Source organism: Arvicola amphibius, chromosome 11, assembly GCF_903992535.2.
Source record: "Arvicola amphibius chromosome 11, mArvAmp1.2, whole genome shotgun sequence".
NCBI lineage: Eukaryota > Metazoa > Chordata > Mammalia > Rodentia > Cricetidae > Arvicola > Arvicola amphibius.
The window spans coordinates 6,157,053-6,171,395 of NC_052057.2; the positions used below are offsets into that span (position 1 = coordinate 6,157,053).

The following is a 14,343-nucleotide window of genomic DNA, read 5'->3' on the forward strand; positions in this document are numbered from 1 at the left end:
GCATCTGACAGCCTTGAAGGCGTTTCCATGATGAGAGGATGTACATAGTTCCTTCTGTGTGCCATGGTAGCAAGGAAAATGCAAGCTCTGGGGCCTACAGAGCAGTGCAGGTGTGATTTTAATCTAGTTTCCTCAGTAATAAAACCAGTTCTGTCTTGAATGATTTCAGCTTCTTGCTGAGAGCTCATCAGGACAGCCCACACCTCTCGTCTCTCCTGTGCCATTTCTCAGCTGCAGTCTCTCCATACTCCAAGGCGGTGAGCTGCTGCCTTTGTCCCCATGGGCACCACGCCCGGGGTTTCCACGTTAGGGATACTACCCACCAGTGGCCTGTGGGAGCCATTGGTGGGCAGAAAAGCGTTTAATCAGGATAGCAGACGTTCTCGTAAAATGGGAGTTTTAGGATGTGGTGCCTCAGCAGAGAATTTGCTGTAGGTGAGAAACCTGCCCTTGAGCTGAGTGGGCTTTCACCTCCTGCCTTCAAGGTTTGGGCAGTTCCGCTGCAGCAGGTATACTCTTACTTGGGTTCTCCTGCTCGGAGTTCATTGGTCTTCCCGAATGCACAAACTTAAACTGCATGGATGGCATGACATTTAGGTTTTTGGGGAACCCTTGTTTTAAAATCTATTTCTGCTCCAGTCTCCCTGCCCCTCTCCCAGAATCGCTACTGTGTGCATCTCACTGTGCTCGATGAGGCCCACAGACAGCAGAAATGTATGTATATTTCTTCATTTCTATTTCTCCTCGCAGAATGGGTAATCCTACCTGACCTGTTTTCAAACATGCCATCTCTTGTCTTCACCCTGATGAGATCTGCTCTTCATGAGGTCTAAGGGTTAAATGACATAAGGCTTGACGCTTGACTATCACAAACAGGCTAGATCTATTCATATTCAAGATACCCGTAAGACTTTTCATTTTATAGACAAGGAAACTAAGTCTGCAGGAGGATTGAAGTGAAACTTATCTCTGTGTTTTAGAGCATTATCTTTTGTTTTCTGGCCAAAAAAAAACAAAGGTAATAATAAACACTTGTAAATCTAGTCTAACAATAAGAAAGTGTACATCTTCTGTTTCTCCTCCCTGCAGAAAAGGTTGCCCACCTTGATTTTGATGCTAACCATCACCTAGTTTTGCTGCTCATCATTTTTTACTCAGCCACGCATGGGCATGCGTGTGTGTATGTGCATGTGTACACATGTATAGATGGTGCAGGTGCATGCAACCATGTCCCGTTAGGTGTTCTCTTCTGTTACTCTGCCTTGTTCCCTTGAGGAGGATTTTCTCACTGAACCTGGAGCTCTCTGTTGCCCAGCAGTTTGGGTACAGACATGTGTATCTATACCTGGCTTTGTATGTAGATGCTGGGAAATGAACCTAGTCCCTCAGACATGTAAGCACTCTTGCTGAGTGCCCTAGCTCAGCACTTACTCCCCCGGCCTGTAGACGGAAGTTTCTGTTCCTCCTGGTCCCCTGCGACTGTTCAGTCCCAAAGAAACACACAGAAGGCCTGCTTGCCTATCTATCTATCTATCTATCTATCTATCTATCTATCTACCTACCTACCTACCTACCTACCTACCTACCTACCTACCTATCTATCTATCTATCTATCTATCTATCTATCTATCTATCTATCTATCTATCTATCTATCTATCTATCTATCTAACAATAAGCTCAGGCTTATTGTTAACTAGCTCTTACAACTTGAATTAACCCATAATTCTTGTTTATGTTTAGCCATGTGGTTTGGTATCTTTTCTCAGTAAGGCATTCTCATCTTGATTCCTCTGCATCTGGCTGGTAACTGACTTTGTCTTTCCTCTTCCCAGAATTCTCCTAGTCTGGTTGCCTCACCAGACTTCCTGCCTGGCTACTGGCCAATCAGCATTTTATTAAACTAATATGAGTGAAAAATCTTTACAGTTGTACAAAAACATTATCCCATAGCACCAACCCTTACTTAGCAATATGTTTTATCTCTTTATCCATTTCTTTCAAAAGACCCCACTTTTTTCCGTTTTTCTTTTTAATGGAGGATTTTGAACCCTTCCCCTGAGGAAGGGGCTTTGTGCTTCTTTTCTAGTTTTGCTGCTGTGTACCAGCTACAGGGGTAACCCTTTTGTGACCTGTGAGAAATCATAGACCATGCTGCTCCAACACTTAAGAAAATTAATTTAAAACAGGTTCAAGCAATCTGGTAACATTTTTAGATCTGTGTATTTATGGAGAGATGGGAATTAATTGCTTGCTTGTTTCATACTGTGTAGCCCAGGCTGGCCTGGAACTCAGGATCCTCCTGTCCCAGCCTCTGTAGTAACTGGGATCATGGGCCCGTGCGACCAGGACCAGCTCGGATGTAGTAGCACTAAGCACAGAAACGCCTCTGAGTCCTGAAGTGACTGTGATGTCCTGCAATGTGGGGACACAGGATCAGAAGGAAGGCGCAGCATGAGCTCGTGGTCAGGACAGTTCCCTCAGATCAAACCATAGCATCTCCCCATACTTCTGAGCTCTGTAAGCCTTCAGTCTTGTCTTTTTATAGAAAAGTTGTTTATTATTATTTCTGTCCTGCCCTTTAAATATTCTTGGAAGCTGTGCACTGGGGAAAACACTCCCAATGACAAACTTCCTTATGGTTCCCTAGAGAGAGCTTCCTGCCCATTCTCACAATGTTTCTCTCAGCCTCGGACTACTAATTTTAGTTTGCTCTAGCCTGTGGCTTCCTGCCTCACTAGGAACGCATTCCCCAGCCGAGTCCTGATGTCCCCAGTCTTCTTTGTAACTGTCACTGGGTAGCACCTCTATTTATGGGACACTGCTTCCAGTGTTAATGGCTTTCAGCCTTCTGGTTGATTTTCCAGTCCTTTCTGAATCTGGCTTGGTGGTGCAAATATAATCTGTAAGTGCCTACCCACTCGGTAGATGTTGGCTGTCTACCTTATTAGTGAGCATAAAGCTATCAAGACCAATTTGTGTGGCTCAGGTATTCTTGGGTGTGTAGTCTTCCCCTGAAATACTATCAACTCGCCGGGACATACTAAGAGAAAACTGTCCTTTGCCCACAGCTCCACAGCTTATGCCCAGCTTCCATCTCCGTGCTGGAGTGTGGTCTGTCAAGTGTTGTGCTTGTTGTCAGGATTGTTGTGAGTTCCTATGTGCGGCTGCCTGCCCCGCTGTGTCCAGAAGTCATGGCTGCCTTGGAGTCACCACTGCCTCTGGCTCTTAGATTCTCTGGTTCCCTCTTCTGCAAAAACCCTTAAGAAAGGGGGGTGCAGTTATGTGTGTTCTGTTTAAGGCTGAGCATTTTGCCGTCTCTTAGCCTCTGTACCTTGGCCAGTTGTAGGTCCCTATGCAAATATCCAGCTACTATATGTAGAAGCTTCTCAGATTAGGCCTGAGAGATGCACTCATCTATGGGTGCACAGTAGATCACTAGAAATACTATTCCATTAGGAAAACCATATTAGTAGACTCTCTCCAAGGCCTATGACCCATCCAACCATAGGGTCCTGGCTTGATAATTGTGTTGGATATGGGTTTTATTCTCTGGAGCAGGACTTAAATTCAAGTCAAAAATGATTAGTTACTCCCATGAAGTTTTTGCCACTATTGCATCAATGAGCGTATTTTACCAAGTCAGTCATTATTATAGCTCACAGCTGGATATGATTGGTGATTACTTTTCCCTCTGATAGCATGCATAACGCCTTTCGACACTATAAAGGCTAGCCAGTAGGGCGTAGCCTCCAGGTGGGCACCTGCTTGATTTCTCTATGTGGTGTCTTCAGCAATAGGGTCTTACCGTGAGACTCTGGAGTGTAACTAAGAGCATTGGCAGTAGCCTGTCATGTTGGGGGTCTGTGGCATCTCATGAGCCAACAACGCCTAAAGAATAACCTATTCCTGGCTCTGTGATTTTTATTTGATAGCTTGTAGTATCTAGTAGGAACATTGTTGCCCTGTTAGAGGCAACTACGTTTTAAGGTGTGTTAAGCTTCTACAGTATTTGGTTTTCATTTGATGTCTTTGAAAGATCTTTAGTTACCTTTCCCATACTCCCTCCTCTACCCTGCCCTTTGTCCACCCCCCCCATTTAATCCTTCTTGTTCCATTATTCCCCTTCTTAATCCTGTATCAGTGTGCTCTACAGTAGAATGCGCTGGCAGTGAGCACTGTTGTAGGGCTACTGTTTTCTTCCACTCTTCACAGTGAACCCCAAACTGGCTCACCAGCCTATTTCAACTCACCAGAATATAGCGAAGGAGATATGCTTTGTGTCCTGTAGCCTTTTCATATGGCACGAAATAAAGAAAACTTACAGATTATTGTTCACGAGTGGGTAATTTTTTCTTAAAAATCAAACTGAGTCTACTCTGAGAAAATCCATGTACTAAGAGAATCCTACACACACTACCTCGTTAACTAATTTTAACTGATTTAATTCATACCACTTTGAAGTGATTAAAGTCTTGAATTTACATTTTACCCTAAGACTCACCATCCTCAGATTCTTCTTTATTTTTAATTATGTGTTTGTACTTGTTTCTCTGTGTGTGGGTGTGTGCATGTGAGTTCCGAGGAGATTAGAAGGTGGCCTGTCCAGAGTTACAGTTGTGAGAAGCCTTGCCCAATGAGGATGTGGGTGCTAGGGATTGACCTTAGATCCTCAGCGGGCATAGAATACGCTTCTAACCTTTGAGCCTTCTCTCCGGTCCTTCCCAGGACACACTCCCCACTGTATTCTTCTAAGAAATTCTTATAACTTGCAAGATATCTGTGTAGTGGATCCGGTCACTTATGCAGAAAAATGGCTTCAGCCTTCCCTGGGCCAGCATGCAACTAGCTGCACCCAGTGCATGGCTTGTGTCCAGCAGCACCGCTGCTGTGCTGTGCTCTGCTAGGCTGCAGACTGTCCGGCCTTCCAGACCTGCTCTCAGTGTCAGGGCAGCTGAAACATGGTCATTCCTGGAAACTTCATATCTGGTGCCTCAAGAAGTGACTGGAAACTGAGAATCCAGTAACTAGTTTTGTTCTTGTAGAGGGCGGATATTCCATATATTCTAACACCAGAGGACTCTTTTTGCCCTGTAGGTGACCTTTATGGAGCGATAGGCTCTCCGGTGAGACTGACCCGCACAGTGGTGATTGGAAAGCAGAAGGATTTGGTCCAGCGCATCCTGTATGTTCTGACCTACTTTCTCCGCTGTTCGGAGCTACAAGAGAATCAGCTGACCTGGAATGGGACTCCTAGTGAGGATGACCAGGTTATAAATGGGAGCAAGATTGTAACAGCCTTGGAAAAGGGAGAGGTGGAAGAGTCTGAGTACGTGGTTGTCACGGTGAGAAACGAGCCTGCCCTCGTGCCGCCCGTCCTACCGCCAGTGACCACGGAGAGGAGGAGCCCGGAACCTACAGGAGTGGCCGAGACCCCAGAGGGCGCGCGTACTCGTGAACTGGGTCACAGTCCTGAGAAAAACAAGTGCAAGAGGCCAGAGCAGAGTTCTGAGGCCAGCAGTGTGGGATTCCAAGAGGCAGAACCTGACAGTTCCTGGACACGTCAAAGTGTATTCTGTGAGGACAGCCAGGATGATCAAGAGGCACCCCAAGATGGCTCTTCAAGACCTTCCAGCTGTGAGGTTCCCAGGGTAAGAACAAGGATGGATCCTCGCGCTGTCCATGAGGAGGTGCTACAGAAAGCAACTGACAGATCGTCAGCCTGGCCCTGCCCTGACAGACGTTCCCAGGAGGAGCCTTCTGTTGAAAAGGTCACTTTCCACATTGGAAGCTCCATCTCTCCAGAGTCTGACTTTGAAAGCCGCACCAAAAAAATGGAGGAACGGCTAAAGACCTGTGGCCCATTCCATGGGACTAGTGCCTCTGCCAGGCCTAACATGGACACCGGCCTGGCTCAAGACCAGCAGGGCTCTAGGTGTTCCTCCAAAGCTGACTTTCAAAGGGACATCGCCCTTTCTCAGGACCAGTTCTCAGGGGGAGAAGGTGTCCCTGAGGACAGACGCCTCCAAGCCAACATTGTGGCAGGTGCTGTGGGACAGCTTAGCCAAGCTCAAGGCCCCCTCGAACCTTCTAGCTGTGCAGCAGCCGGTGGCCAGAAACCACTGGAACACACTGGAGATGTGCAATTAAAAGGCAAGAAAAGACCTTCATCACAGCCTGTAAACACATGTAGACAGCAGGGTGGCCTGCTGGGTGCTTCACATGTCCCCTGTGGGGATGCCAGTGGTAAGGCCCACTTCAGGATGGAAGGAGACATTCCCAGGAATGAAAGCTTGGATAGTGCTCTCGGAGACAGTGACGATGAGGTGTGCGCGTTAGCCCCGCTAGACCTAGGTCACGGTTGTGGCGGGACTGAAGGGTCCTTGGAAGTGGAGCTGCCTCTGCCAAGGTAACACTGCCCGGGGAACTAGAGTCTGTCCCCAGCCTGACACTGTGACCGCGGTAGCTGTCCACGACCGCTTTGTACGCAATACGTGTTTTCTCTTAAATATTAGAGGGATTGCCAGTTACTTTCCAGGGGGTTCCAGCCTGTGTGGTCTCCAAGGATGCTCACAGTCTCAGTGCAGCTGTGTTCTTGGACAGAGGACTGGTGGTTGGTTGTCTTTGTAGCTCTTGAAACATTTGGGGGGTGTGTGAAGGGTCACAGCAGCCACGGTAGCAAGGAGGGGAGAGCTCCATCTGGTGTCGTGTGTGTGATCTGTACGGTTGGCTCGGATGTCTCTCTGAGGTGATGGATCACACCTGCTGTGGTTCCCCCACCACTTCATACTCTCGTTAGCACCCCATCGGCTTGGTCCTCTGGTCTGTGGTGACTGAAAGTTGCCAATAAAGGTTCCCTCTGTTCTTCCCCACTGTGGTGGACACCTCCCTCTGCAGATGAGGTCAGATTCATGAAGCCTTGCTTTGGGCACCGTGATCCCCAGCCTCCTCTTTCTTGCTTCTGACACTGACATGCTGAACATAGGGCGGATGCTCAGTATGAGGAATAAGATCAGATCCCTTGGTTTTTTTTAAGACAGGGTCTTTTAGACTAGGCTGGCCTTATGCTGAGAGCGTGCACCTCCACATCTGGCTTAAGAATGAAGTTTTGTTTCTTTAATATTATTTATTTATTTATTATTTATTATGTATACAATATTCTGTCTGTGTGTATGCCTGCAGGCCAGAAGAGGGTACCAGACCCCATTACAGATGGTTGTCAGCCACCATGTGGTTGCTGGGAGTTGAACTCAGGACCTTTGGAAGAGCAGGCAGTGCTTTTAACCTCTGAGCCATCTCTCCAGCCCCAAGAATGAAGTTTTTAAGAGCCATGGAAAAAGTATATTTTTTTCCAGGCTTCCATTTTAACTAAAATACTTCCTTTCCTCCAAAAATCCCCTCTTTTCTCACATTCATGATCTCCTTCTAGACTCTGATATGGGCTATAGGAAACTATGATACTTTCTCTATCATTGGAGGCTTTGTTCCCACTGTAATACAAAAGTGAGTGCTTCTAACTATTTAATCATTCTCATGTTGTCCCAGGTCTCAGAGCACCAGCAAACCAAGTGTTAGAAATTTTGGCCGCTCACTTCTGGCGGGTTACTGCGCTACGTATATGCCGGATTTGGTGCTGCATGGAACCGGCAGTGATGAGAAGCTGAAGCAGTGCCTGGCAGCTGATCTGGTTCACACGGTGCATGTAAGTGACCCGGGTATAGAACCGCTGGATGGCCAGCGACAGGCTTTTCAGTTACACTGAAAGCATCAGTGTAGAGGATTGCTTTATGCTGTGGGATAAATGCTCTTGTACCCTGTAACAATTCGTCACTTGTATTGTTTTGATAAAATGCTAATTGGCCAGTAGCCAGGCAGGAAGTATAGATGAGACAATCAGACTAGGAGAATTCTGGGAAGATGAAAGGCTCAGTCTGTAATTGTCACCCAGACACAGAGGAAGCCAGATGAGAATGCTGCACTGAGAAAAGGTACCAAGCCCCGGGGCTAAACATAAACAAGAATTATGGGTTATGCAAGAACTAGTTAATAATAAGCCTGAGCTAATGGGTGAAACAGTTTATAATGAATATAATTCTCTGTATGTTTCTTTGGGACTGAACGACTGCAGGACCAGGCAGAACAGAAACTTCAGTCTATAGCTTGTAAGACACAGAGTAACATGATAACCAATGAGACGTAGTTAAGAGTCCTGGGACTGTGAGCATGACCAGGCTATACTGAGCAGAGGGAAATCAGGTAGTAGCAGAACTGCAGGGTCCTGGAGCAGGAAGACAGTAAGGAAGGGGACAGTAAGGAAGGTGGGGCATCTGACTGCTGGTTCTCTCCTCCAGCCTCTAGTTTCTTCTGCAAGAGGCCAGAGAGCAAGGGCACAGCAAAGAGCACAGCTGTGCTATAGATACTTTCCATTGTCAACAGAGGTCAGCCTTCTGGGGCTAGAACGAAGGTAGAGAAGAGCAAAGAAGGGGTGATTGGCCATGGGCTGGCCTGGCAAACAGATAAATGGCACAAATGGTGAGTTACATGCTTTCAGAGGAAGACCAGAGAGATGTTTGTACGGCTTGTTTATTAGTCAAACCTTGCAAGTTTCTAAACGCAATTTTTTTTAACTGGTTTGCCATTCAGCTCACTTTGATAGCTGGGAGGAGCTAGCTGTAGAGAGATTTACAGGTATGACTGGGAAATTGCCTGTAGCTCCTGCTGAGTGCTTTTCTGTTATCTGCAGCATGACAGGAGCTGAACACGTCTGGAAACTGTCAGTCTGATGGACCTGCTTTTAATTGAGCTGCTAGGCAGCAGATGTGCAAGCATAGATGTTTTGCAGTTAGAAACAGTATCTTGGTCGTGGGGACCAAAAGGACCCCGTTGCCTTATGTGTCGCTACCTCCTGCTCCTATCCGCGTGTGCAGAACCCTGGGGTGTTTGCTTTCTGTGGTGCTGTTGGTTTGATTCCTAAGGACTTGGGTTTCGCTCCTTGCGCCTGTTCTCCACCAATCCAGAGTTCTGCTTCTGATAGAGGCACGAGGAGACTCTGGGAGCTGGTGGGGTTGTCCTCGGTGACATTGAGCATATCCGCTGCTGCACACTTTGCCCAGATGGGCCCAGGTTCTCTTACCACCATGGAAAAGTAACCTCCTGGTTGATAATTACCTCCGACTTACCCGTGACACAGCTCAGGAAGTTTTGGCATTTTTATGGGCCATCAAGTTCTAATTTCTGAATAACAGATTTTTCATTGTGACCGTCTGGCTCTGCAATTCTTACATCTGAGAAAATAACCATGTCTGCACTGTCGTTCCTCTGAAAGTTTTTCCATGTTTCATTGTCTTCCTTTTAAAAATAGCATTTTTTACACTCTGCCGGCTTGTGTTTCTTTAAATTATAAGGTCCTTTGAGGTTGAATGTTATTATGTATAATAACCCATATCGTGTGTTGTGGGCATATACCAAATGCAACTGTGTGCATGGTCTGAAGGGCTTGTAAGAATACCTTCAAAATTTAATAAATTCATAATATGTCTAGTTGACATTATTGGGCTTACTGTCTCACTTGATACATTCATGAGTTTTTGCTTTTGTTTGTTTGTTTGTTAGTTACAGGGGCTTACCTTGGCTGCCCTGGAACTCACTCTGTAGACCAGGCTATCCTGAACTCAGAGATCCACCTGCCTCTGCCTCCCATGTGTACCACCACCACGCTGCTGCTGAGTGTGATTTTGACATGGACTCACACAGACTCACACTCCAGTGTACGACAATGTTCTGTTTTTACTGTAGAAGGGATTTCACTTCCATCTACAGAGATCTGTGGGATTCCATCCGTAAGGGACAGTGACTGTCAGAGCTGAGGACATTGTAGCCGCGAGAGCGATGTGGAGGCTGAGGACCTGTGGGAGAGAAGGGGGGAAATCACTTGGCGCCACTCGCTTTCACAGCCTCTTTTGAGGAGTCTAAATAGTTCCAGCGTCCTGCCAGGCTTTGATGATTCATAATTCCTTTTAAAGAAAGGTTCTGAATAACGTTTTCAAAGCAACTGATGGAGGTTGTTGATCTGTTTTCTAGGCTTATGCGTGGCTGAGATGATAAAGTCTGGCCTCGTTAATGCACACTGTGTAGCCCCAGTGGTTTTCTTTGGAGCATGAGTAAATTTCTCTCTAGACTGTTTAACATCAAGGGTGTCTTTTTTCTCTTTTTGTTATCCTTGTTGTATCGGGGTACAGAAAACCTACCACTAGTCCCTCTGAAAGAGGCTTTTTGCCATTTCTTTTCGTGGCTTTCTTCGCTTTCATGCACTAAGATTCAGGTTCTCTCTGGCTGTTTTAGCTCGTGTTCTTCTTCAGTCTGTCACTGCAACCCGTGCCCCCAATACATGTCACCCAGCTTAGCTTCTTTCTCCTATCAGCTATAACGACGTGTGCTCTTCTCTTTGCTTTCCCTTCACTGTGAGTGGGCAGAGGACGCATACATAGGCCGGCAATGCTCGCACCCTGGGACCCTCAAGCAGCCTTGTCTGTCTTCTGCATCCTGTCTGCCAGTGAGCGCTGCCAGCTCGGCAGCGTTAGTGACTAAACCCGGGGTCAGAGGTGGGCCTGAGAGACGTCAGCAGCACTAGCTGGGGTCCGAGTCCTGGACCTTCAAGTGAGGCCAGCGGCACCATCCTGTTGAGGAGGATGTTGTTGGAGGACACGGGAACAGGGAAAGGACGGTGCAGTGGTTCCGAGTTTGCTTTCCAGGTTTGGGTGATAGCTCAGTAGGAAAGTGCTTGCCATGTGAGCATGAGGAGTTGTCCTGTCTCCAGGACCCAGGCAGAAAAGCTGGGTGCTGTGGCCTGTGTTTAGAATCCAGAACTGGGGAAGCAGGAAGATTGTGGGGCTCACTCCCAGTCAAGCCCAGCCTCATTAATAAGGTCCTTTTGAGAGCGCGTGTCTCAAAATACAAGATGGATGTACCCCTAAATTTGACCTCTGGCCTGCCTGTGAGAAGTTGGGGCCTCCGAAGAAGCAACCTAGGTTTGAATTATAGCTCAGTTCCTAATGCCTTTGTGGCCTTTTGAGAGAAGTTTCCATTCTATAAAATAAACTGTGCCAGTGTCATTTTAATGTGAAAATTCTATAATCCACATCCAGTGTTGAACACAGCGCCCAGGAAAAAGTTAACTATTAAAACAGGAAATGTGGGTTGGGCAGTGGTGGTGCACGCTTTTAGTCCCAGCACTCAGGAGGCAGAGGCAGGCGGATCTCTGTGAGTTCAAGGCCATCCTGGTCTACAGAGTGTGTTCCAGGACAGCCAGGGCTACACAGAGAAACCCTGTCTCGATAAAACAACAGACAAACAGGAAATGAGGAAGTGCCTCCAAACAGTAAAGCAGTAGAAATGTCCCTCACAGGTAGATACCCTTAAGTTACTATCAGAGGTTAGGAAGATGTATAGGTGTCCCGCACACTCTTGTTCCTGAAAGCACCTGCCAGACTTGACTGAGCAGAGCCTGCACACAGATTTGCCCTTCGTCATGTCACAGGGAGCAGGCTGGTATCTCTCGCTGTGTAAGGTCATCAGGACCAAAATTAACATCATATTTTAGCTTAAAAAACAAAACAAAATAGTGGTCTAGTTCCAGGCATTTTGCAAACCAATCTATAAATAACAGTTGGATATAGCAGCCTGCGCCATTTAATTTTAAGAGTAGCAACAGATTGATTCCAGAAATATCACACAGGAGTCAGTAGCTCAGATAAGGAGCTTTGCTGAGCGCCTGGCCGTGGTGCATGCTCATGAATACTAATTAATTCATGTGGGCAGCCAACCAGCTAGACTACAAAGGAGCAGCCTGTCCCATCAGACAAGAAATCATTACTTAAGTAGCTCGTAGTACTCAGTGCACCAGGTCAGCATCCGCCTCAGAATCAACAGGTTAGAAACGAAGCAGTTTTGGAGGAGCCCTGGTCTTTTCCATCTCTTTAGGTTGGTGATGAACACTGGTAACTTGGGGCAGCTCTGGCTTCTGCGGCTGTAGCCCGGGATGCAACCCCATTGGGACTGGGAGATGTACTTAGAGGGCTTTTAAGTGAAATGAGTTTTGTGTTTGTTTGTTTGTTTGTTTGCCTGCCTGCCAACCTGCCTGCCTTCCTTCCTTCCTTCCTTCCTTCTTCCTTCCATCCATCTGTCCTTTCTTTTCTTTCTGTCAGACAGCATCTTACCATGTAACCCAGATGGGCCTTTGAACTTGCAATTCTCCTGTTAGCTTCCCAGCTTCTGGTATTATACGCATGTGTCACTTGGCCTTTCCCTTCCTCTCCCTCCTTCCCACATACTAGCCTCATGTTCACTGAGCTATACCTCTGAGTCTTAAACTACATGTTTTGCACGATAGCTGGATTTTGATAACCACTTTTTACTAATAGAACTGAAGTGAGGGTTGTTGTTTAGTGAGACCTTTGTATAGCGTGAGTATATGTGTATACAGCTTCATACATACGTCAGTATGTATACATGTTCACCCATCTATGCTCATGTGTGTATCTCTGCATAGTTGTACAGTAACCTTGGAGCAGAAAACCAAGCCCTACTTCCTTTGTATTCCTAGTGTGCCACATGGTGCCTGGTGCATAAGCAGTGCTTCTTCATTATAGGTGACTTCTCAAAACTGGGTTTAGAGCATTGTTATGTTTGTGGTTGGAACTGGATTTGATGGGAATATGCCTTCTTCTAGGTAAAGAGAACATGAATCATCTTTCTTTAAAATAACAGAGTAAGAGTGATGTGTTTGACACGGTGCTTGTTGCATTCACTTTTTCTTAAATGTATTTATCCTTATGGATATGGGAGTTTTACCTGCAGAGGCCGCAAGAGGACCTGGCGTTACAGATGGCTGTGGGGCACAGTGTGGGTGCTGGCATTGAACCCAGGTTCTCTGGGAGAGGGTCCTTACCCTCTGAGCCATTTGTACAGTACCCTGTATTCATCTTCTTAAAGGAAGCTAAAGTCTTTCTGCCCTTGTCTCTTGTGTGCATTGTGTCATAGTTCAGTCATTTTTCCATTTCCTTTTTAATGAGATATATAACATTTATGTCTGTCTCCACAAAAGCTACAAGCCTCCTCTTGACTGTGGTCACACACTTCATCACATGACGTGGTTCTGGAACTCTGACTTGGTGTTCCTTCACATTGAATCTGATCTCAGCCCGGCAATTGAGCTGGTGGCCACAGGCTGAATGTGGGGATCAGCCCAGTGGGCACAGTGATTACCACAACCGCGGCACACAGAAGCCAGGCTTTTCACCCCTCTAGATGGCCTTGCTCTGCTCAGAGTGCCCGCTTCCTTCCCTGTGCCCACAGTCCTCATGTTGTCTTGTGGTTCTCAGAGGTCTTCCTCATCTTCCCACAGTCCACGGTGCTTGCTGCTGTTGCTGCCCCTCCTTCCTCTCAATTTAAGAGGGGACCTCACTTTGTCGTCCAGGCTGGTCTTGAATGTGTGTTCTTTCATGGGATCACAGTCCTTACAGCATCATGAGACCCTTCCTCTTCATCATGTGACCACTCTTCGGTCTCCAGTGACTAATACTGACCCAGTTTCCAGGAACAAGACTGCTGAATACATGCAGATAGCCATATAAATGCCGTGCCCTCTGAGTGTCCGTGTGCTGACGCTATTGGATGCACTAGCAGTCTGGTGGTGGCCTCTCAGGTGGCCTGGCTGGCTCGCCTCCCCAGTGATGAAACAGGGTGAAGGGAAATTACACCGACGCAGAGTTGGAAACCACTGGAACGCCTTTGATGTGATAGGCCAATGTACTATCCCATTGGAGGCTGAGAGTAAGAGCCCAGCGACATGTACCAGCTACCTGCCCACGCCATTCTTCCCCTCCAACATGTGGGGATGGCATTGTTATTGAAGTTTTAGGGTCTTGGCAGTTCCCAAAAGCTAGGTTTGTCAACCATCCCAGTATACAAATTGAGGAGCTGACGGCCTGTAAAAGTGGCACCATTGGGTTGTGCGGGCCACAGGCTGGACTGATGGGTCGTCTCTCTCCAGCAATTGCTGGTACAGCTTAGGGAGCGACCTCAGGAGGCTTTAAGCTGTTGGAACTTCCTGGGACTTACTTCATTTACTTCCTGAGCCTTGTAAGCTTTATTTCCTTAATCTTAGTACGCTTCATTCCTCTTTCTAGGAAGCAGTGTTTTAATTCTAAGGAAATTTCTGTGCAGCAATGTGTATTAACACACAGCTGTGTTTATATGTGTTTGATACACATATGTATTTAGTAAGATGTGAATTTCAAAAAAAAATCTACTTGAGACAGTACTTAATAACTTCTACCATTGTGGTA

The 14,343-nt window shown here is 46.7% G+C and overlaps 1 protein-coding gene across 3 annotated transcripts in view; it reads left to right on the plus strand.

The window, feature by feature from the left end:
• The window catches only part of Fnip2 (folliculin interacting protein 2), a 101,267-nt gene that overhangs the window by 73,507 nt on the left and 13,417 nt on the right, over positions 1 to 14,343 (plus strand). For all 3 annotated transcript variants that reach the window (XM_038347124.1, XM_038347125.2, XM_038347127.2), the window contains exons 14-15: positions 5,096 to 6,407; positions 7,544 to 7,700. In XM_038347124.1, the coding sequence (XP_038203052.1) occupies positions 5,096 to 6,407; positions 7,544 to 7,700 (1,469 nt within the window). The remainder of the gene's footprint in view (positions 1 to 5,095; positions 6,408 to 7,543; positions 7,701 to 14,343) is intronic.